General features: G+C 38.3%; 1 protein-coding gene across 1 annotated transcript; it reads left to right on the top strand.

Moving 5' to 3' along the window:
* Positions 1-210: 210 nt before the first annotated feature.
* slco2b1 (solute carrier organic anion transporter family, member 2B1) lies at positions 211-22007 on the top strand. The gene is made up of 15 exons (XM_079585390.1): positions 211-283; positions 1032-1119; positions 5348-5485; positions 5745-5907; positions 6009-6218; positions 6311-6409; positions 6695-6825; positions 7353-7458; positions 8621-8785; positions 9322-9505; positions 10154-10295; positions 12782-12954; positions 18219-18283; positions 18814-18934; positions 19482-22007. Exons 2-15 carry the CDS (start codon positions 1060-1062, stop codon positions 19666-19668), a joined length of 1944 nt encoding a protein of 647 aa, XP_079441516.1. The 5' UTR covers positions 211-283; positions 1032-1059; the 3' UTR covers positions 19669-22007.
* The last annotated feature ends 324 nt before the right edge of the window (positions 22008-22331 follow it).

Raw genomic sequence — 22331 nt, 5'->3', positions numbered from 1 at the left:
GTTAACTATCGTCTCTGATCAATCAATGATTCGATGCTCGTTTGAGAGGTTTGTCTTGATTTAAATGTATAGGCGAACACATTCATCACTGGCAATACATTTCAAAACAACATTTAAATGTTTTATATGTCACCTTCTTTTTACAACTCCACATGAAATCACGTCCAAATGCTAGTCGAGATTGCACAATCCTGAAAGCCCGCCCAGCTCAGTGTTAGCCCACTTAACGTCCTAAAGTGAAAGTAGCTAGACTATATCTCCAACTCTTCAATCTCAGCAAGCTGTAAGTACACTTTCATTAATTCATGAACTCGTTGCTCAAACAGGGCATGCTATGGGAATGTGTGTCATAATTGTGAAATAAATCTAGGACAGTAGAGGACAACTCTTTGACTTAACACGATGTGGACATAGAAATGTTGAGGATATAAATGAAATATATATATATATATATTATTATTATTTTGCTATAGATATTTGTTTATAGAAAATGTATGTATTATTTAAAAAAAAGTATGTTTCATATATTTTTATCCTGAGTATGGCTACTCAATAATGTAATAGAACATAGGCTACTGTATGGATGATATTAGACACACTCTCCCCAATACTTCTATTCTGGAGCTGAATTGAAAGTGAATTGAAAGTGCTGAATTAAAACCAGCACAAAGCACTAACTGCCAAGACCCCCTTGGAGTAACAGTCTTGCGCAACAGCGGGATGAAGTGAAAAAAACTCCAAGTCTCCGCAAGTTCCTAAGAAAAAAACGCGGACGAAACGGCTGCTTTCTTGTGAGCAGCTGCCTGAAACACATTAAAAAACAGCATAAACTATGTGACCAAGTTAGTTTAAGAACACAAGCATTTCCTGTTCATTTTAAATAGCTTGCATGAAACAACTTGTAACTGATTGTAACTTTCCAAATTTCTAGATTAAAATGAGAGATAAAAAAGCAAGTTGTATAGAAATCCATATTTGTTTTGCTGAGGAAAGGCAAGATACCTTTAATAGTTATGATTTTATTTCTCCAGAATGTGTTGCATCTTGTAAAAACACGAAATGACAGCTATCGAGACAACGAGACCTCGCAGATCAATGGCTCTCTTTAACAATATCAAGGTAAGATTCAAAATGTAAATATCCCATATACTTTACTTTACTTTACTTTATTGGTTTATAGTAATGTGGACAACCTCTTTTAATGAAAAGAGCAGCTTTAGCCTCTACGGCTAATTTCCAGCTGTAGTCCCCAGCAGTTACATACATCAATAAATACATTACAATTAAAACAAGGCTTAAGCAAGAGCTTAGACAAACATACAAGGTGGTACAAAATTGAGACAGACAAGCAAGCACAAATTACAAAGACATAAAAGCAGGTCAAGCAATAAAATAGAGAAAATTGACACAAAAGATAATCATGCAAAGGCCACATGAAACACATATAGGACATAGCATTGAAACAGTCAGCAGAGATCAAGTGGCAGAAGCATGATCATGTCACATCTAGTGCGCACATCACATCTAGCATATTAATGTGTGCAGGTGTAGTTGTCGATTAGCCAATTTTTAAGGTGTACAGTAAAAGTCGAATACATATGTATGTTTTTAATTGTAATGGGAAATGAGTTCCAGTTATGTATTGCAGTAAATGAAAATGATAATTGACCAAATGTACTTTTTCTGAGTGGGATTACTAGATCGCCACGTGTGGTGCTTCTGGTATTATGACTGGTGTTATTGCGTTGGATTATAAATGAATTGAAAGGAGGCGGAGCGGTATTATGTAAAATTTTGTAAACCAGACAAATATTTTTGTATTTAATTACATTTTCCCAGCTCAGCAGTTTATATTTTTTTAAGATTATACAATGGTGTAAACTGTTGGGCTTCTGGTCCAAAATTTTAAGAGTTTTTTTTTATAAATAGTTGCTAGTGGCTTAAGTGCTGAACTGTTAGTTTGTCCCCAGCTTGTCAGACAATATGTTAGATGTGACATAATCATTGCATCCATAAATAATTTAGCAGCATTAAAAGTAAGGGCACTTCTAATATATCTAAAATTAGCTAAACTAAACTTGACTCTATTGCAGACTTTCTTAATATGCAAATATGACATCTCAAATAAAGATGTCCAGTGACGCAACTTGCCCCACCGTAGGAAAAGATAGATAACATTAACCAGACCAATATGATTTAATACGAAAAAAAGGCTACATAGTCTATCCACTGACACATTTATTGACAATTAACATTTGATATTTTTATTCATGAAGAAAACAGCACACTCTAAAAGTGCGGTCAAATTAGCTTCAGTGAAATTTGGCAGGCAAAAACTGTCGCTCATTTTCTTGGACTGGGCAAATGTATATTGTCCATTTATGTGTGAACTGATTTTTTTGTTCTTTATTGTTATGACGCGTCCTTGAGCTTGGGAAAGGCGAAATAAATTAAACTTATTATTATTATTATTATTATGGCTGTTATTAGATCACACTAAATGCGTCTCTAATAAGTTTATCTGTAATTTTGTACACGAAAATGAGTTTTTACGTGCATATGCATGGGTTGGTTAGGGTAGGTTTAGTAGTGGTGGGGGGTGCGTGAGTATTATACGTTTGGGTAGAATTAATGATGTGGGGTGCGTGTGTAGGCTATTACACGCAATGAAGTGCGTATCTAATGCACGCGAAAACTGTATCATATGCACGTAAAAACCATCATACCATCATTGTGACCAGCACCAGCATCCCATGCTGGTCACAAGCAGTTTCCAGCATCCAATCACCAGCATTCCATGCTGATGACCAGCAAACCAGCACCAACATTGAATGCTGGTTACAAACATTGGAAACTATGCTGGTCAACAGTAATACATGTTAAGGATGGTAGCCTGTTCACCAGGGTGGAATGCTGGACAACTACATTGAATTTTGGTATGATGAAAATCATGAAAATACAAGCTGACATTAATATAAGTAACAAGTTTATTTAATAATAACAAGTAAACATTAACACAATAATAACAATTATTTAACAAAAAACAACACTCCTCTGGCTCAACAAGCAAATTACAATAAAACACATTAGTTAACAACAATTTATCTTAAGTGCTTTTTTTTTTTTTTGTCTGTTAATGTCTGTGATGAACCGTCCAGCCTTTACCCTTCTGGCCTGCAACTCTGTCTCCTCCACATTCTTTCTGTCAAGCCATTCCTTGAAGCAGACTGAAAAGAAATGTACAGATAAACAGTGATGCGCACAAGAACAAAGAACCACCAAAGTACTTGGCATCCCTCAAAGACCTTGTGGCTACTGCTACCTTTTAATGTCTAAAGTTTCTGGAGGGTTAAGGGCTGCCTGGTGGTTTTGGTTGTGGGGCATTCCTTCCATTGTGAGACTTCTTTCCCCCAGAGTCTTAGTGCCCCAGATTGCCACTGCCAACTCCTTCACAAATAAGGAATGGCGTGTGCTGTTTTGGATCCTTGACCAGGCCTCATTACGCACTCGAACGAAGTGAATCTGACAAAATTAAAAACAAAAATAGATACTAAATTGTACATATGCATACAAAATTCATAAAATCTTTAAGTGTACTGGTTCTTATGTTAATCCATGCACACAGATGAGGGCAATGCTGTACCTCATCTCCTTTTGAAGATACAGATGGCTCACCCTCATTCAAACAGCCAGACTCTGCAACTATATACAAAATAATGTAAATATACTCAATAGACATATTTACCCACTTGCATCAGGGCCTATACTTTGGTAAATATGGACCATGATAGATTTCAGATATCTGTGAGTAATATATTTTTTGCACTTACTTTATAAGGTGTCCTTTGGGCTTGGTGGTCCAGGATCTTTGACAGTTAGAAAGAGAACAAACAAATCACAAATATGATACTGTAGATGATGGAAAACATGACAACAAAGAATACACTTTATCTTGCACGTTAGAGGTTGCAGCTCAAGTCAAGTCAAATCACCTTCATTTAAAGCGCTTTTTACAATACAGATTGTTTCAAAGCAGTTTTACAGTGATAATAGGAAATTAATGCAACAAAGTTGCTGTTTTTGGCTGTACAGCAGCTCTAGAATAGTCATTGTCTAGATTACATGTAGGTAAGTTTTGATGTGTATCATGTATCATTTCCATTGTAAAAATCATTATTAGGCCTAACTTAGGGGCCACTTACACGACACCATTTTCAACTGAAAATTGAAAACCTTTAATACGGTTTCCAAAAAAAAACTTTCAGCTGTACTGCCATTCAGGATCACAGGAGAATAGGACGCAGGAGAAGAAAGTTCAACACTCTTGCTTCAGAAAAAAATAATAATCTAAAATTATTTTTGCTTATTAGTATGGTTGAATTGCATCATTGAAGGTCAGCAGCAAATACTTTGGTTAAAAAAGTGATATTAAATACATTAAGTGTATATATTTGTTATTTTATATATTTAATTATTATATTCTTAGTAAAATGTAGGTAAAATGAGTAAGTGTTCACATTCAGTCTAGAACTACAATAAGAATCATGTTCACACAGCTCACACATCGCCTCTGCACTTACTCTCGATTTCTTTCAAAATGGGGGCAAGAGAGGTGTCAGTCAATAAATGGGAAAACCAAATAACTTGTGTTACTATTTGAAAAAGTAACTCTGGTCTATTGTTTGTTATTTAAGTAGTGTTTTACTTTAGTTACTTGAAAAAAAGTATTCTGATTAAGTAACTCATGCCACCTTGTGATGCATTACCCCCAACAATGGTGACAATCAATACACTTAACATGATGCTGGGCATCTACCTGCACTGTGATATGATTTGCCAGTCTACAGGTTTGGTAGTTTGTTTCTGGTAGTGTTTTAAAAACAATGTGAACACTGTAAGCATTTCAGCAGTATTAGATATTGAAAATTCTAGATGTAGCAATGGAAGCTTCTTTTTACAATGCGCTTTTTTATTAGAGGCGTAGCTGAGTTAAGTTTCCTGACTTTATCTAAGTCTCCATAGATTTGGCCCTTGACAATGTTAATTTCCTTATATTCACTCACTGCACATCCTTATATTGTTCTTTTTTTAAATTATTTTTCTTCTTATGTTTATCCCATTACCAAATGCTCTGAAATAGCTGTACAACAGTCAGAGTGATGATTATTAAAATGCTAAAAGTCGTATGAACTTGAACATACACAACTTGACTTGAGCCAAAACCTATATTGATACTTTGCTTAGTAACTCCGAAATGTTTGTGCTGTTTTTGGATTTGTTTTTATGCATATTTAAAGAATGTTTACTAAAGGAATTTACATGTTCATCACTTTTTTCATTGTTTCAGTTTTTTGTACTGTGTCATGGGATGCTACAGCTTGCTCAGCTCCTGGTGTCTGGTTATCTGAAGGGCTCCATAACCACTATTGAGAGACGATATGGATTTTCCAGTCAGATGTCAGGACTATTAGCAGCCTTCAATGAGGCAAGGATAAAATGTTAACTTTCAATGGTGCTAACACGATCTCAAGAATTGCCTGAAGGCAAATCACTTCTTTTCAAGTTGTTTCTGACACCTGTTAGCACCTGGTTAGCAATTATTTCATTTTTTTTTAAAGTTACAAGTTCAGGCACAAAGTCTTAATATGAAATGGTACTGCATCGTCAAAGACTACTATTATAACTATAATTTTTAATTATTGTATCAGATCATGCAATGTAAGTTTTGTTGTTGTTAAGCAAAGGTGGGGAACACGGTTCTCATTGTGTTTGTGAGTTTCTTTGGGAGTCGCGTACATCGGCCGAGATGTATTGGAATCGGAGCAATGATCGCTAGCATGGGGGTGTTCCTTATAGCACTACCTCACTTCATTAGTGGAGAGTACAAGTACACAGGCTTCAATAGCAGTGAGTAAGCATTTACTTTTAAATTAGCCATTTTTTTTTAGTTAACAACTGGTTGTACTTAACAACTGATTGTATTTGACCTGTTTGTATTTGTTGCACAGACACCAAAGACAACAGCTCGGGTCTTTGCCACATTTCCCCTGAGGAAGAATCTAATCCGAAATGCTATACAAACAAGAATGGCACTGCCGTGTATCCAATATTTCTACTGGGCCAGTTACTGCTGGGCATTGGCGGTGTCCCCATACAACCTTTTGGGATTTCCTACATAGATGATTATGCAGAAAAAAGGAGTTCACCCTTCTACCTAGGTTTGATTAAATATTGAGTTTTGTTTAATCATCAATTCCCAAAATACAGTAGTTCATTCAAGAAATAATCCAACTTTATCTTTTTTTTACAGGTATACTTTTCGCAGTTACTGTAATTGGGCCGGCACTTGGCTACATGATGTCATCTGTCCTCCTTCGTTTCTTTGTTGATGTTGAGAAGATATCTTCAGGTGAGTCTAATATGCCATGTCTACACTTTCATAAATGTTAAGTCCCATTTACACGCTTTACTGCGCTTAAACGGCATGAGATGCCATTATAATTAAATACTTTAGCAACTGTAAACACGTTTAGACAAGTGCCTTTTGACAAGCTATACTGATGTTAAAAAGAAAGTTTGACCTCAAGATTCAACATGTTTAGCAGTGTTGCTTGGTGTATCATAGTAAGTTTGGCTTCATGTCTCTCGTATGTGGGAGATCTATGATTATTCAGCTGTTATTTCCACTTTTCAGATGAAGTACTTCTGAAACATAATGACCCCAGATGGGTTGGAGCTTGGTGGTTGGGATTCTTGATAGCTGCCACCCTCCTTCTCCTGACTTCTTTGCCATATCTGTTTTTCCCTAAGAAGATATCCAGAGAGGTGATGTATATCACAAATGCCATCTTTGGCCTTTTTGATTCTGGAAATTATTTTTATTTTATTTTGATGTGAAGCAGATGAATGTCAGTGTTTCTGCTGTCATTTAATAATCTGGCTTTGTTCCTGAACCCCACTTGGGTCTCACAGAACATAAAAAAAAAAAAAAAACTACAAACAAGGAAAGAAACTTGAGAAACAAGAGGAGCTTGTCTCAGCCTGTTCTTGCCCCTGTTGCTCAATATGCTAACCCCGCATAAAACACAAAGTGTGTGTTCAACAGGAATGTTCTTGAACTAAATGTTCTTTTCTGAACTCTCTAAATGAGCATGTTCTAATATCGGATGCAAAACCTCACATTTTAAAATATTGGTATAAAAACAGGCTTCATAAAATCCCCAAAAGGTTAAGGTTTGCTGGTGTAAACCAATTTGTAATATGTGCATCTCTACTTCATATTCCAGAGAGTTTTGCACTACAATCTTGTCATTTGGTATTTCAAAAACAAATTTAGATTTCAATCTCCTCAGGAAAACGAAGAAACTCCTGCGGAGCCATCAACAGAGAAAATTATGGAAGACAAGAAGCCTGGAACTGACAAGATGGAAGAGGTTTCTCTCACTGAGTTCCTAAAAAGTGTGTTTGCCATTTTACCTATCAGCGATTTTATTAGTCACAAATTAAGTTATTCCAAGTTCACATGATAAACATCAACCTGGGGGAATTAATTTGCGCAATACTGTTGTTCATTTGGATGCTATCTGCATTGTTTTAACAGCCAGTTCAGAGATAATTCCACAAACTCACCCACAAAATCTCATCATATTCAGCATCTGGTCAAACTGGATTCTTTTTAGGTGCCGGTGGTTTGTGAGTAAGATACAGGTTTTTGACCTACTTTAGAACATTTGTAATGCTGCTCATGCTTAGTGAAGCAAATAAACTTTATGCCACACTTTGACCTACTTATTCAGAACCAGATATTAGAAGCCAAATAATGACTTAGTTGTCTCAACTACTGTAACACTTTATTTTGATGGTCCCTTTTGAACATTCTGTTGATATGCAACTACATGTCATCTAACACACATTAGAGCATTCGTAGACTGCCTGCTTAATATCTTTATTGTGATGCTTCCATAACAGACATTATACTGACTATAAGTAACTTTGCAAGTACATCAACTTATTCTAACCCTACCAGTCAGTACTAATACTCTACTGAGAGTTAGTAGACATGTAGGTGTAACATTACTTTTAGTCAACAGAATGTGTTAAAGAGACCATCAAGTGAAACCTCAACTATAAATTAATCATTCAAATGTTCTGTTCCTGTAACAACTGTATATCATGAACGTAGCACATTTGTTCTCAATGGGTGGGCTGCACAAAGCAGGAAACAAAAAAAAATCTCCATATGTTTTGTTGTTAAAAGTTGTGCGTCCAAACAAACTCTACAATATTTTGGAACTTGTGTAATATGTCTGAAAATAACTTTTCTGGTAATATTAATACTGTAATTTTAGTGTTTGATTTTTAAGGAGATTTCTGTAGGATAAATGATGCTGACTTCACTTGATGTCCAATGTAAAATATGGGTTCTAAAACAAAACCAACTCACAACCACTGACTTATCAAAATATTAAAGATCCTTGGATACTGTTTTCATGAAACCACGCTGTTTCATTAATCTACCAAAATATAATGTTCTTGTCTTCATGGATGTTCTTTTTGTACTTTAATGTAGAAATGTTCTTCAGATTCTTTAAAATATTTGGTGTCTCTTATCTTTCCTCAGGCTTCCCCAAAATCATCAGGAGGACTCTGCGGAACCCAATTTTTTTGTTGGTAGTGTTGGCTCAGGTGAACCTTGCTGCCATGGTTGCGGGACTTGCCACTTTCATGGGCAAATTCATAGAGAAGCAGTTTGCACAAACTGCCTCCTTTTCTAATATGATGATGGGTAAGTTATTGAAAGAAATTAAGCATGTCTTTTTTAAGGTGTTCACGCAAGAAAAATGATGTTGCTCCACCAAACCCATATATCAATATGCGCTGTGTGTTTGAGGCCAGTGAAAGCATATCGTATTGTTCAAAGGTACAAATTACTCATTCAAAACCATTTCTGCTATAATCCACACACAATACAGTATGTCACTCTAACAAGTTCTGATTCAAAGGCAAGGTCCTGGGAAATAAGCAAGGGAAGATTAAAGCTTTTGGTCTGAGAGTGACTTCTTTCACTATTTATTGTTCAGTGGTGTTAATAAAGAATTGTATTGTACCTTAGTGCAGGGTTTTTCAACACCAGTGTTTACATACCAGGGACCCACCTAAACTCTCAGTCAATCCTGAAGCATTAAATAGAGAAAAACAGTAACAAATATTACTCCCTTACGTGCATGCCACATAATAAATATATTTTAATATTTTAAAAGAAAATCTTTTATTCATAAAATGTTTTATACATCTGTTTTTTTTTGTTTTGTTTTTTCTCAGGTGCCATAAATATTCCTTCAGCCATGTTAGGCATAATGGCTGGAGGGGTTATACTACGCAAGTTGGGTCTTACTGTCAGGTCCTCAGCAGCGATGTGCACGGTAGCAGTTCTCGTTAGCATTATGTTTGCAATTCCTCTTCTCTTCATTGGCTGCCCCACACAAAAAATTTCTGGAATCAATGCGTGAGTTGGGTTTGGTCCTTTTATGCTTTAAATATTATGCATTTTAGTGTTATCATGCCTCATAAGTCAATTTTGGCCAAATATGAATCTGACCCCACAGTCTATATAAAAGAGAAATCAGAGCTATGCCATCAGCATTCATATTATAGCTCTGTACGCATACTATATATTGCCAACAATGGTCTATTTCTGTTTTTATTTCTCCTAAGGAAACATAGTAAATATTTGTTAGACAAAGTTGATACTTTAGTCAAATGTGATAGAACCCTAGCTACGAATTAAGTAGAAAACTATTGCGCAATACAGTTTTCCTCTACATTTTCTTATTGCATACATATATGAACAAATAGGCTAGATAAGATATTTGATTAGCGGTTGCCAAAGTCTAAGTGATTAAGCCATGTGATTCCAGTTTAAACAGCATGACTTTATCATCTTTATCTGTGTAAACCCTCTGACAGCTGTTTGCCATTACAAAGTTTTGCGCTACAGGCTGAAATCTGCGCTGTCACTTTCTTATACATTCCTTAATGGATTTACAGCAGTATTTTTGTTTCTTCATGTGAAAATGTTAATGCTCATCATGTGGCAATGCACCCTGTTAAATCCATTATATATTTGCTTTATTTTGCTTCCTTTTCCCCCCAGACCTGAGTTTAAGAATTGCATCAATGCATGTTCCTGTTCTAAAGAAGCCTTCAATCCTGTGTGTGGCTCAAACGGAGTGGAGTTTCGCTCTCCCTGTCATGCGGGATGTAAGATAAGATTATCAAATACAGATAAAGTTTTGGTAAGCTGTTTTTACTTCCATTACTGGAACTGTATGGTACTTTCTTAATGGCGCAAAAAAAGGGGGGGGGGGGGGTGTTCATAGCAGGAGCTCTGAAAAAAACAGTGCATGGCCTGAACTCATTTAAGGAGGTGAAGGAGTTTTAGTAATAAATTCCTGAACCCAATGGAGGTTTAACATGATCCCCAAGAAAGAACATCTGTTGTCATTTACATTTACAGTGTACGCTCATTTCGTTACAAACCTGTATGATTTTTCTTCTTCTTTGGAACACATTTTACATGTCACTGACAGGACCACATGTGTTATTATGGGAGTGAATGACAACCAAAATAAAAGGGTTAAGAATTAGGAGGAACTATTTAAAGGTTTTAAATGTTCAAAAAGAATGTTGTGTAAAACGTAGAATGTAGAACCGTAAAACGGTTTCCTATATATTAGATCAAAAGACATATGTCACGAGACCATAAAAGAAAAGGTAGATTGGGACACTTTTTGCCATTGAGATGAATATTATTACATCATTTTCATCAACCAAAGTGATTGTAGCATCAGTCAGTCAGTCAGTCTGTAATCCAGTATACACACACACAAAAACCATTCCCAGACCTACAACACTTTAAACATTTAGACAGGCCAAACCAACCAATTGCTCAATGTACCAAGATTATTACTTGTTTTAAGTGCATACCGACAACTCTGTTGGAAGTGAAAGTAGAACACGCCAGCAGACTGCAGTGATGAGGATGCAGATACATTACTATAAACAACACAGTGGGGAAATAACTGTCTCAGCCTTCCGAAAACATGTTCAGTAACCTCTATACAAGTAGAGTAACAGCCTCTGCCCCACTGAGAAAATAGATCAACAATAAAAAATAGCATGGTAGCAGTCAGAAAAAGGGACAGTGTTTATGTAAGAATATCTGTCAAGATCATAATAGGATGGTAAATAGACTATTTAGGTGTTTTGCTTTTGAAAAACAGAAGAATCCTTAAACAATCTACCTCTGTGTCTCAAGAATATCCTTTTTGGATCAAATTGGACATTTTCAATCTGTAACATGTTCAATGGGATACATCACCTCTGTAAAGATGAATGTGTATTTAAAATGGGTAATTTATGTAGTAGAAATGTGAAATTATTTTTGAATTTGGAGCCTTCTGAGAAAAGGCAGAAAATGTATTTGTGGCTCATGTGGATGAAAGACAACAACTTCCAGAATGCACTTGCTTCACTGCCCTACGAGGCCACACCTACCGGTATAGCACAGTTAAACAACAAGGCTCTCTACTAGTGAGTCTCCGTGACGAATCTACCCGGGATTTCGAGACCGCCCAAAATGTCCGGGATTTGGGTTTTGCGTTCTACAATCGCCATTCATTATGTTTACTGTGCAGGACGAGACTGAGGGCTGCGGGAGACTGACGCGAGGCCGGTGGCGTGATTACTGATGAGTGGCACCTGTGAGACGCACTGGTCTCGTATCTCTCAAGGAGGAGCGGGAATTTTCTTAGCAATGTTAAAACGCACATTAAGCCATCACTTGTTTAGCGTTCATGTAAACACTACATTCAGATTCACCAATCGGAATGAATTCAGTTAGATTGAAACAAAAGGTGTGCATGTTAACAATGAATGGCAACTGCAGAAAGCAAAAGCCGAATCCCGGACATTTTGGACGATCTCGACGGCCGGACAGGACATGTCCGGGAAAAAGAGGATGGTAATCCCTACTCTATGCCCATACTACTCAGCTTTCTCCACAGAATAAGAACCTGTTAGCTTAGCTTCCCAAAAAAGATGGCTGACACTATTTGTACATTCTGTGAGTTAGATCCCACCCTCTATGGGCGGGTTGAAAACATATGGATCTAGCGCCTTCTAGTGGCTGTAGTTTTTAGCCTCTGGCCAAAAAATTCTACGATGACGCAAAATGACAATTTTTGCGTCAACGGAGGATTTTTTACAGACATAAAATACATAAATCTCTTGTCTCAGGGGGATATGAGGGAGGGAAGCATGGTAATTTGAAAATACTACAGGTTTTCTACTGATACAAAGCTTAATGCTAAATCCTGAAGTATCCCTTTTTTCCCCCCATATTTTTTCCAAATAAAACGAAAAAGCCCAAACACTTTTTGCATACTTTCTCATTTTAACTGCTCTCAAAACAAACAAATAGATAAATGTTTACTTGCTTACTTGCCAGATAAATGTTTCACGGCAAAACTCCTTTGATAGTGTTGCTGGATTTAGGTTGAGATCTGTGACATCTGTGTAACATTTATAATGCAGCAGAAACATAGCTGCGTGTTTATTACTTTATGACTTTACTAACTAACTTTGTTCCAAAGTTCCCTGCAAATATGAGAATAACAGCAATGGTTACAATTATAGTTCTAAATCAATGGCACCAGTAACCTAATAAAACTACATTTCACTTTTCAGTATCTGACATTGAATCTTCTTATATATCCCACAGAACTACATAGATTGTGGATGCTTGACAAACTCAACTGGTCCTCCAGGCTTTGCGTCACCAGGACCATGTGAAAATGGTTGTATCAATCGCCTAATTCCCTTCATGATCCTGTCCTCCCTCACATGCTTTGTGGCTTCACTTTCACATACTACATCCTTCATGATGATCCTCAGGTATTACCTTTTCTTTTACATTCTTTATTTTCAGTTAAAGCATTTAAATATGATCTGTATTGAAAGTTTTACTCTACAATACTGTAGCATTATAATATCTGAAAAAGACATAGTGAGGAAAAAATGTAATCAAATCCAAAACATTTTAGTTGACTTATCAATGGTGTTTCAAAAAAATAAAAGGACAATTACTTAAAATTATTTAAAATATGAGAATCAGGTCTGACTTTCCAAAAGTGGTAGGTTATAGCAGTGTACTAATATGTATGTTTAAGTATAATATGTTCCCTTTCGTTGTCACTTAGAGTTACGTCGAATGACGACAAAATGGGGTTCGCTTAGAAGCCTATCAACTTCGAAAGAAATAAAACGAGCCAATGGCAAGGAAATGCCATGGGTCTGCGGGATTTGCATAGCGTTACTCCGCCCCACCGCGTGGGTATAAAAGGGAGGTCGCCGCAACATGCAGATGTTTTCGCTTCGGAGCCAAGAGCATTCTTCACTCCACAAGCCATTCTGAGATCAGCTCTGTTCACTCTTTGAGACAAGCTACTCTTCAGGTGTTGGTGTGACGGCGAATTCCGGCGAGCTTCACATTGCCTGCCGATCTGCGCAGTGGTCTGCCAGTCGTGTGTCTGAGTGTGTCTTCAACACTGGTGTTTGAGTTTTATCCTCTCTAAAAGAGCCGAACGCAGCACGTCTTTTTAAAGACGGTTTGCACGTGTATTTCTGGGTGCGATACACAGATTAAATCAGCTGATGGGCACAGACGCTGTCTGATGTGTTTGGGAAAACGCGCAGACAGCATTCGTGGATGCGTCATGTTCTCATTGCGGGAAAATGACCATCGCAATGTAACGATCAAAACTCAATGATCTCCTTGGAGAGAAAGTCCCCTCATCCACACCCCGATCTATTCTCTCCACGAGAGGGGATACTTCGGGCTGGTGTCCAGGGTGATCAGAGGCTGTTGTTGTGGAATTTACAATGATTTATCCTCGGCCCACACATCCCTCTTCACATTGCAACCCGTGTGGTATCTGGATGAGATAGCTGACCAGTCCCGGCCAGAAGTCGCGGGTGGGCCTAGCATTTCATTCTGCGCTTTTGAAACCGTGTCTATCGCTGCATCACAAGGTGGGCCTGAGTCAACTGGAGAAGACTCGGCTGTGCTGCCTCCTTCTGATCCAGAACTTTATGCCATGCTTTCCCGGGCAGTCGCGAGCATCGGGCTTGTGTGGAACCCTCCGTGTGAAGAGCGGAACCTCTTCTTCTAAAGAACTGTCATTCCCATCTCTGAGCACACAGAGTTCTCGGACGACAGTGTGCGCCACCCTCGGGTCCCGCCACTCTCGCCGTCCTCTGTCACAGAGTTCTCGGATGACAGTGTGCGCCTCTCACGGGCCTCGCCACTCTCGTACCCCTCTGTCGCCAGACCCCTGGCAGAGCAGGCCCCTGTGGAACGCTGGTCCTTTCCTGGCCACCTCTGTCAGGACGCGGCTAATGACCGTGCCCCCACACAGGGACACTATGCCACCCATGTCCGGTCCAGTCATTCCGCTTCGCTGCACCACCGAGGGGACATCTGTGGTTCGCATGACCCCGCTGGCACAGTTCTTGGGAGCCTGGCTAGAGCTTTCCAACCTGTCCCGCTGGGTCGCCCGAACCATTAGGCTCGACTATGCGATTCAGTTCGCACGGTCTCCTCCCTGCTTCAGGGGAGTCCGCTTCTCTATGGTCGGTTGCATGCCCCTGTCATTAGAGCAGAGGTCGCCACCCTGCTGGCAAAGGGTGTGATCGAGACTGTCCCTCCAGCCGAAATAAAGTCCGGCTTCCACAGCCCCTACTTCATTGTTCCCAAGAAATCCGGTGGGTTACGACCAATTCTCGACCTGCCCGTCTTGAACCGGTCCCTTCACTGGCTGCCATTCAAGATGCTCACGGCCAAACGCATGCGTTTGAGGAGGAGGAGTGTGGCCTCTTCTTGGGCACTAGCGCATGGCGCCTCGCTAACAGACATCTGCAGAGCTGCTGGCTGGGCGACACCCAACACATTCGCCAGATTCTTCAATCTCTGAGTGGAGCCAGTGTCCTCCCGTGTACTCGCTTCATCCAGCCGGTACTAGGATCCGCTCAGGTGTCTTCGATTGTTCGCCATTCCACTCCACGGACTGGATACGTGCAATATTCTCCTCAGGTGAGCCTCACAAGCCCTGAGTTCCTCCAGCGCTGTTGACGTCAATGCCAGAGTTATGCCTCTGGCAGCTTTTGCGATTGGCTAGGTGCCGCCATGTGCATGGTTCCCCCTCTGGGTGACCCCCACATGTGTATTTCCACTGTAAGCCTCTCTGAGCATGTGTCTTTCCCTTGGCAAACCACTCTGCCACCCCTGGGGTTGAAATATTCCACCCTGCGGGCTGGACATCCCAGTGTTCTCCGTATGCACCCCCCTCCGGGTCATATGTGTATTCTGTAAGCCCCCTATGTTGCCGGCGCACTTCCTTTATACCCACGAGGTGGGGCGGAGTTATGCTATGCATATTCAGCAGACCCATGGCATTTGCTTGACATTGGCTTGTTTTATTACTGTTCGAAGAGGATAGGCTTCTAAGCGAACCCCATTTCCTCGTCATTTGACATAACGTCTCCGTTCCCTACTCAGGGAACGAGGGTTACATCTGTAACCGAGACGTTTTATGTTGATACTCTGCAATATGGTCTTAAGACAGGTGGTTGTAGGTGTAGTGAGTGATAATGCCATGTCATTTACATTTAGAAAAGCAAATAAATACATTTTTGTGAGGAACATTAATGGAATTAATGTTGTTACTTTAAAAATGAATGGCAGCGTACATGGTGGCACATGTTTTGCCTGAAAGGAAGAGTGACGAGGTGAACTCGCTTTACAGGTTGCAGCTTGGTGTAGTAGTGCAATACTTGCTTAGTTGCTACCTAAAAATGTTTTATTTATAAAGCTAGTAATGCTTTTATTGGAATTCTATTAGAGCAACAAACTCAATTAACTGCAATTTAAGAACATTATTTCCTTTAGTGCGAGAATTATGCATGAAATCAAAAATACAATTCACATTAACTGAAGTTTTTTTTTTCCATTGCAAAAAAAGCAGTAAGAATAGTATCAGTTTATAAAATAAATAATCTTTTAAATTAAAATGACGTTGCGAGCTCTAAATCAAAACTCTGTTTGACCTTTTAATCTCTGCAATTACTAATGTGTTCATTTACGTTGTCTTTTAAAGGCCGATACACGTTGTTCATTTATCATGCACCTCTGCCCTTCAGCTATAATACGTCATAGTATCATTCTAGCATAGTGAAAAACCTGCCTGTGCAGGCCTCCCTGTCAACACCACGAAAAACTGCCATCAGCATAATAACAGACTACTGGCTCTTAAACAGCCCTAACTTTCGGAAAAGCCTCAAGGGATATGTTAAAGAAGATTTCAAAGAGCTCATACTTTCTTTCATGAAATGGAAGTGACATGTCATATTCATATGTAAAATGTCGTAAAATTATGTATAAACAGATGGGTTACACTTTAATTCAGTAGTCCACTTTAGACATTCTTCTAACTATAAGTAACTTTGCAACTACATGTTAACTTACTCTTATTACCGTAATTGGTAGCTACATTTTAACTACAGTAACTCGAGTAGCCTATTAGTAGAATGGTAGGTTTTGGAAAATTACAACAGCTCCCCCAACCTAAAACCCATCTAGAGAAGTTTGAAGTAGGGACACTAAGGAACGCAGACGCATGACTATACCATACTGCCTGTCTTGAAGATAAACCTATAAGGAACATGAGAGTTAAAGTTGTGTCCAGCCATTTGGCAACATTACTGTCTTTTTGCAAAAAGGCCATTTGCCTTGTCCAGGGACTCCGTCAGTCAGCACCGGGGTTTTACATCGCATTTTACGAGGGATTCATTGAGAGTAACCACTCTAGAGGTTAGACCCAGATGTTTTTGTTCAAACACTGTTTAGTCCCCTCAGATCCCATCTTGGGGCCATATTTACTGAACAAGGCAAACTAGTGTAGCAGAATTCCCAAAAAACGCAGATTGGAGTGAAATGTGATCTACTGATAACCCACAAATTAAAGAACACAGATGCAGCCGAATCATTTCCATAATAACCAATGCACTCTACCATGAGCAGCACAAATTAGCGTCACATTTAAGACATGCTTTTTTGGGTGGTAATTAATAGCGCAAATACCAGTAAATTGACTTTCACAAATTTAAGTAAACCACACTGTAAAAAAAATGTTTACCTCTCCAAGTCAAAATATTCTAGTGACTGGTTACATCTAAATTTTTTAATTGGCCCAAGTGAAATTCTGTAAAATAAATTGAATTAATTGTTGCAATAGTCTGTTAACATTGGCTCAATGAGAAATAATATGTCAGACTAATTGAAAAATTTAGCCGTTATCCGTCACTAGAAAATTTTGACTTGGGGATGTAATTTTTTTTTTACAGTGCACCTAAAATGTTTCAAATTTAAATATTCTTAAATTGTATACATTTAAGAATATTTAAATACATTTTGCATCTAAAAGGGAAACTCCTACAAAAATAACCGTTGCCCATATCCTTTCAGTGCTAATTTTTCACTGCGTGTCTCTAGTAAATCCTGACAGTAGTTTTTTACTGCCAAAAGAGGGTTTGCACTGGCGCAAGCTGTTAGTATATCTTGGAGACCAAAGAAGGACTCGATGACGATTAGTCTTACAATGCTAAATTGCAATCCGTATGGGGGTTTTATATATATATATATATATATATATATATATATATATATATATATATATATATATATATATATATATATATATATATATATATATATATTCCTTAACAGTTTTCAGGATCCCTCCACCACCCCGGCTCCTCACTCTTGGTTTGTTCAGACCACAGCCAGGAATACAGGGGGAGTACTCTGGGTTCGGGCCAAATACCGAGTTCAGAGCCCTCTCCTCGGACAGCACGCCAAATACGCATACATTTATTCTATCTGACTTATTTGTAAGTGTGAACCCGGAAATGTCCATTGGGGGATCATCAAAATAAAGTGTTGGCAGATATTACAGTCTGCTAATACTGACTACTAATTATAATGGCCACAAGTTGACATGTACATTAGTTGCAAAGTTAGTAAAATGTCTAAAGTGGACTATTGAAATAAAGTGTTACCAACTGATGTTTTGACTAAATATGGTTTGTTGGCTTTTGTTCAGGACTGTGACTCCAGAAGACAAGTCTTTTGCCTTGGGAATTCAATTCATGCTGTTTAGAGTACTCGGTAAGCAAGAAAAGTCAATCATGCCATATTGACATATGGACATGTCATATTTTTTTGTCACAGCCAAAACCTAATAAGAGGCGCTGAGTTGAAGTTTAAGAACAAAAGCAACAAGTAATCAGAGCCTTGGTGCAGCAGTTCACAAGTGTGTTAAGCCATTGACCTTGGAGTTAATACAGGTTTAAGTCTGGACTGCACACACTATCAACTATGATAAAATAAAAAGTGATATTGTTACGACATACGTTTTTATGGGCATATTCAGACCTGCCCTGTTTAGCTTAGTGTTATCTGTCTTTGTTTATATAACGAGTTTTCCAAGTATTGTGAAGTTGCAGTGATATCTTTAAAAAAAAGGTGTTGCCTAACTCAACAGCCATCATATCATTGACGGCAAGAGGTGTGTTAAGATAATATTTTCGTTTTTTAGTCATGAATGTGTGTATGGTAAAGATTGTCACAGTGATTATATTTTGTACTGTTATATTAATGGCAAGTGTATATTAACAATTAATTTTATTTCCTGACAGCATTTCTCCCAGCACCAGTGTTGTATGGCCGCGCAATTGATACCGCATGCATTCTGTGGGGAGAGAAATGCAATAAGACAACATCATGTCAGTACTACGATTTAGACCTTTTCAGACACAGGTAAATGTACAATTACACTGCTATGAAAGTATTGAGCCTTATACTGTTATTAGTATGGCTTTTATATATATAAAAAACAGCTTTGTTGGTTTTAACTGGTTTGTGCTGGTCTATCTAGGCTCCCAGTCTGGCTAAGGCTGGACAATGTCCATCTGCCTTCCCAGTTTGTGCCCACAACATTCCTTCTTATGTTCATTCATGTTTATTTGATGCTACGTATAAATTAACTAGAAGGAAGAGATGATCGGTTCACGAGCAGCTTTAACTAATGCTCTACAGCGATCTGACAGACACATTAAAGAGCCACAAAACTGTATTTATTGTTAAAATTTCTTTAAAAAATGACCAAATTTGAAAGGTGAGACTGTTTAATACGTTTAATATCAAAAGTAACCGAAAAGTAACCTGGTCTGTCCTGTCTGTCAGCACGTTGTCAGTCTCCTCTCTGTGTGGTATGAGAGCGGCGTAGCTTGTCGGAAATAGCGACAGTAACTAAGGGGGCGGGTCTTTGCGAACGGTCAATTGTTAAATACTTTTTGGTTCACAGATTCCTGGGACTCCAGATATTCTTTATATTCGGTGGCTTCGTCTGTTTCGCCCTGTCTTTCATGGTGCTTCGGAGGATAAAATCAACCCAGCAACAGAATGAGAAAATGAACAACCAGATCAAAAGTGAAAGTTCCCAAGAAATGAAAGATCCCAAACAGATGGTTAGCAACTCAAGTGGACGCTGAAACACACAAATGGTCCTTAGAGAGTAAAGAAGGTGAATTCCGAAGAAATGTGGAGATTCTCAGATTGCTATAATGCAACTACTCACACAGGCCAAGTTTCTGACACCAGACTGTGAACACACTCATTTCTACAAACAGCTGTCATCAATCAGACAAAATAATGCAAGGAAACTACAGTCCACTTTAAAATAAATAGTTTCTGAATTATCTCTGGCAGCAAGCATAAAATATTTTCCTTGCTTTTCCTTTGAGTTTATATATTTTGTTTGTGAGCACCCAGTTGTACTTTACACATTTTATATGCTAACAATGTGAAAATCTGAGTAGTGTAATATTAACTCATTTAGTGTAATATTAACTCAACTTAGTCAAAGAGAAAAATATGTCTATATATAAGAAAACAATTATGTTGTTGTGGTGCTTTTTTCTTCTACTGTGATGTGTTTATAACAAGCTCTTTGGTCATTTTTGGGTACAATTTATGTGCAAAAATTTGCTATATCTGTTTGTTTTTTAAAATCTGATTATATATATATATATATACCTTCACAAAAATATACTGTACATGTGTTTAATCAAGTTTTTATATCATTTTTATACATTACTATATACTATAAGGCTGAAATTAAAATATACATTTAAAATTTCACAAATGGCTTGTGTTATGTGTTCTGAATTAAAATACTGGTTCTCTACTCCACCAGTATAGATCTACAATGGGTAATTTTTTTTATGATATACACATGTCCATGTTTGTTGGCAGTAGCAAGTCCCTGTGCTTGTTATCACGTTGGACACAGCTGCCATGAGACCCAAAGGTCTCTGAAACTGTTTCACAGTGAGTGAAGGCCTAGTTTTACCCCTTTTACAGCTGAGAGAATCGAAGTAATACGTGCAGGTGACAACTGTGACCGCCAGAGCTGCATCCACACATTTCGTGAAAGTGCGGGGTGATAAATATAGGCCGAATGGAAGAACCCGATATTGGTACACTTCGCCCCCGAAAGCGAACCTCAGGATCTTCCTGTGATGAGCATGGAAGGATACATGGAAGTAAGCGTCCTTCAACTCTATCGTGACAAACCAGTCCTCGGACTGAATCTGTGGCACTATCTGTTTGAGTGTAAGCAGTTTAGTTGGCGCAGATTTAGAATAGGACGTCCTTCAAAGACAGCTCACCCCACTGCGTGAAGTCAGAAGAGTCACACCTCACTATTGATTGCCAATATCTGTTTCTTTCCTCACTCTCACTCTCTCTCCTCTTCCTTATTTTCTAAACTCAGCACACTCCAAAACTCACCTAAAAGCAAAGGTTTCAATCAAGATGAACAAAAGTGTGATAATCCATGTTTGGTAACATTTTAAAGGTTTCCGTGAAGCTTGGTAAAAAGGTATCATTCCCTTAACCATAGGGAAAAAACACAGTTAAGATATAGAAATTGGAGCAAATCCTCACTTACAACCCACTGAGTGAAATGCCCAAATATGTATTACAATAAACAACACCATTTGGTAAATCCATGAATTATCTGGATATTTAAAGGAAGGTGGCAAAGGGTTCATGGAATCTGTAGATAGATCTCCCGCACAATCATTGTGTGTAGTTCTCATTGCCAGGTAAATGCTTCCAAATTTCTTATTTGTATTATTGAATGTTTGATATGATTAATTCATGTTTTCTATTGTCTGAATTGGATTTATATTATATTGTCTCACCTGGATAATAAATTGATACATTTGAACTTATTCTGACTTACATTATTTTCTCAAGTAGATTAAGTGAGGGCTTATGTTACCGCAAATCTGCGTCAGGTTAGTAACAGACTAAAGTCCAGTTTTGAGTGGAGCGCCAACTGAGATTTTATAGCTCCAGCTAACACTTGGCACTGGTTCAAGTGTACTTAGACTGTAAAGGCTAAAAGGGGAACTTACATTCATGAATGTTGCTCGACCAACCTACTGTAAATAACCCTGTTTAATGTAATGTTACTCTAGCTGAGTGTACATGGGAAACCATGGCATGCATGACCAAACCAAAGCTGTAATCAGATTGGTCGGCTTATATCTGTAGTGGTGGTCATGATCTCTGACTAGAGATAGTGTTACTTTATTCAAGTGTAAACAGATCTATGGGAACTCAAAATACTTTTAGAAAGAGCAAGCATGAAAGTGGACATCTATGGTATTAGTCATTTACCTTTGTCTAGTGACCAAAACTGACGAGATAGTGACCGTGAGACCCCCGTTACACGGCCGGCTCGAGGCTCTCTATTCAAGGCAAGTTTATTTATATTGCACATTTCATACACAATGGTAATTCAAAGTACTTTACATAGAAGTAATTAAAATAATCAAAAAAATAAGAACCTTTTAGAATAAAAAGGAAATGAAATACAGTGCAAACAGACGGACGAACAGTGGCATAGTGCTCATTCATTAAATGCACAGCTAAACAGATGTGTTTTTAGTCTGGATTTGAATGTGACTACTGTAGGAGCACACCTGATCTCTTCTGGACGCTGGTTTCAGCTGTGGCTGCCATAATAGCTCAAAGCAGGCTTGCAATGCTTTGAGTGAACCCTTGGTATTTCTAGCTGATGTGATCCTAATGATCGGAGTGATCTGTTTATATTCAGTGAGCATATCTGATATATATTGAGGTC

The sequence above is a fragment of the Phoxinus phoxinus genome (assembly GCF_949152265.1).
Source record: "Phoxinus phoxinus genome assembly, chromosome: 17".
Taxonomy (NCBI): Eukaryota; Metazoa; Chordata; class Actinopteri; order Cypriniformes; family Leuciscidae; genus Phoxinus; species Phoxinus phoxinus.
This window is presented reverse-complemented; position numbering and strand designations above follow the sequence as displayed.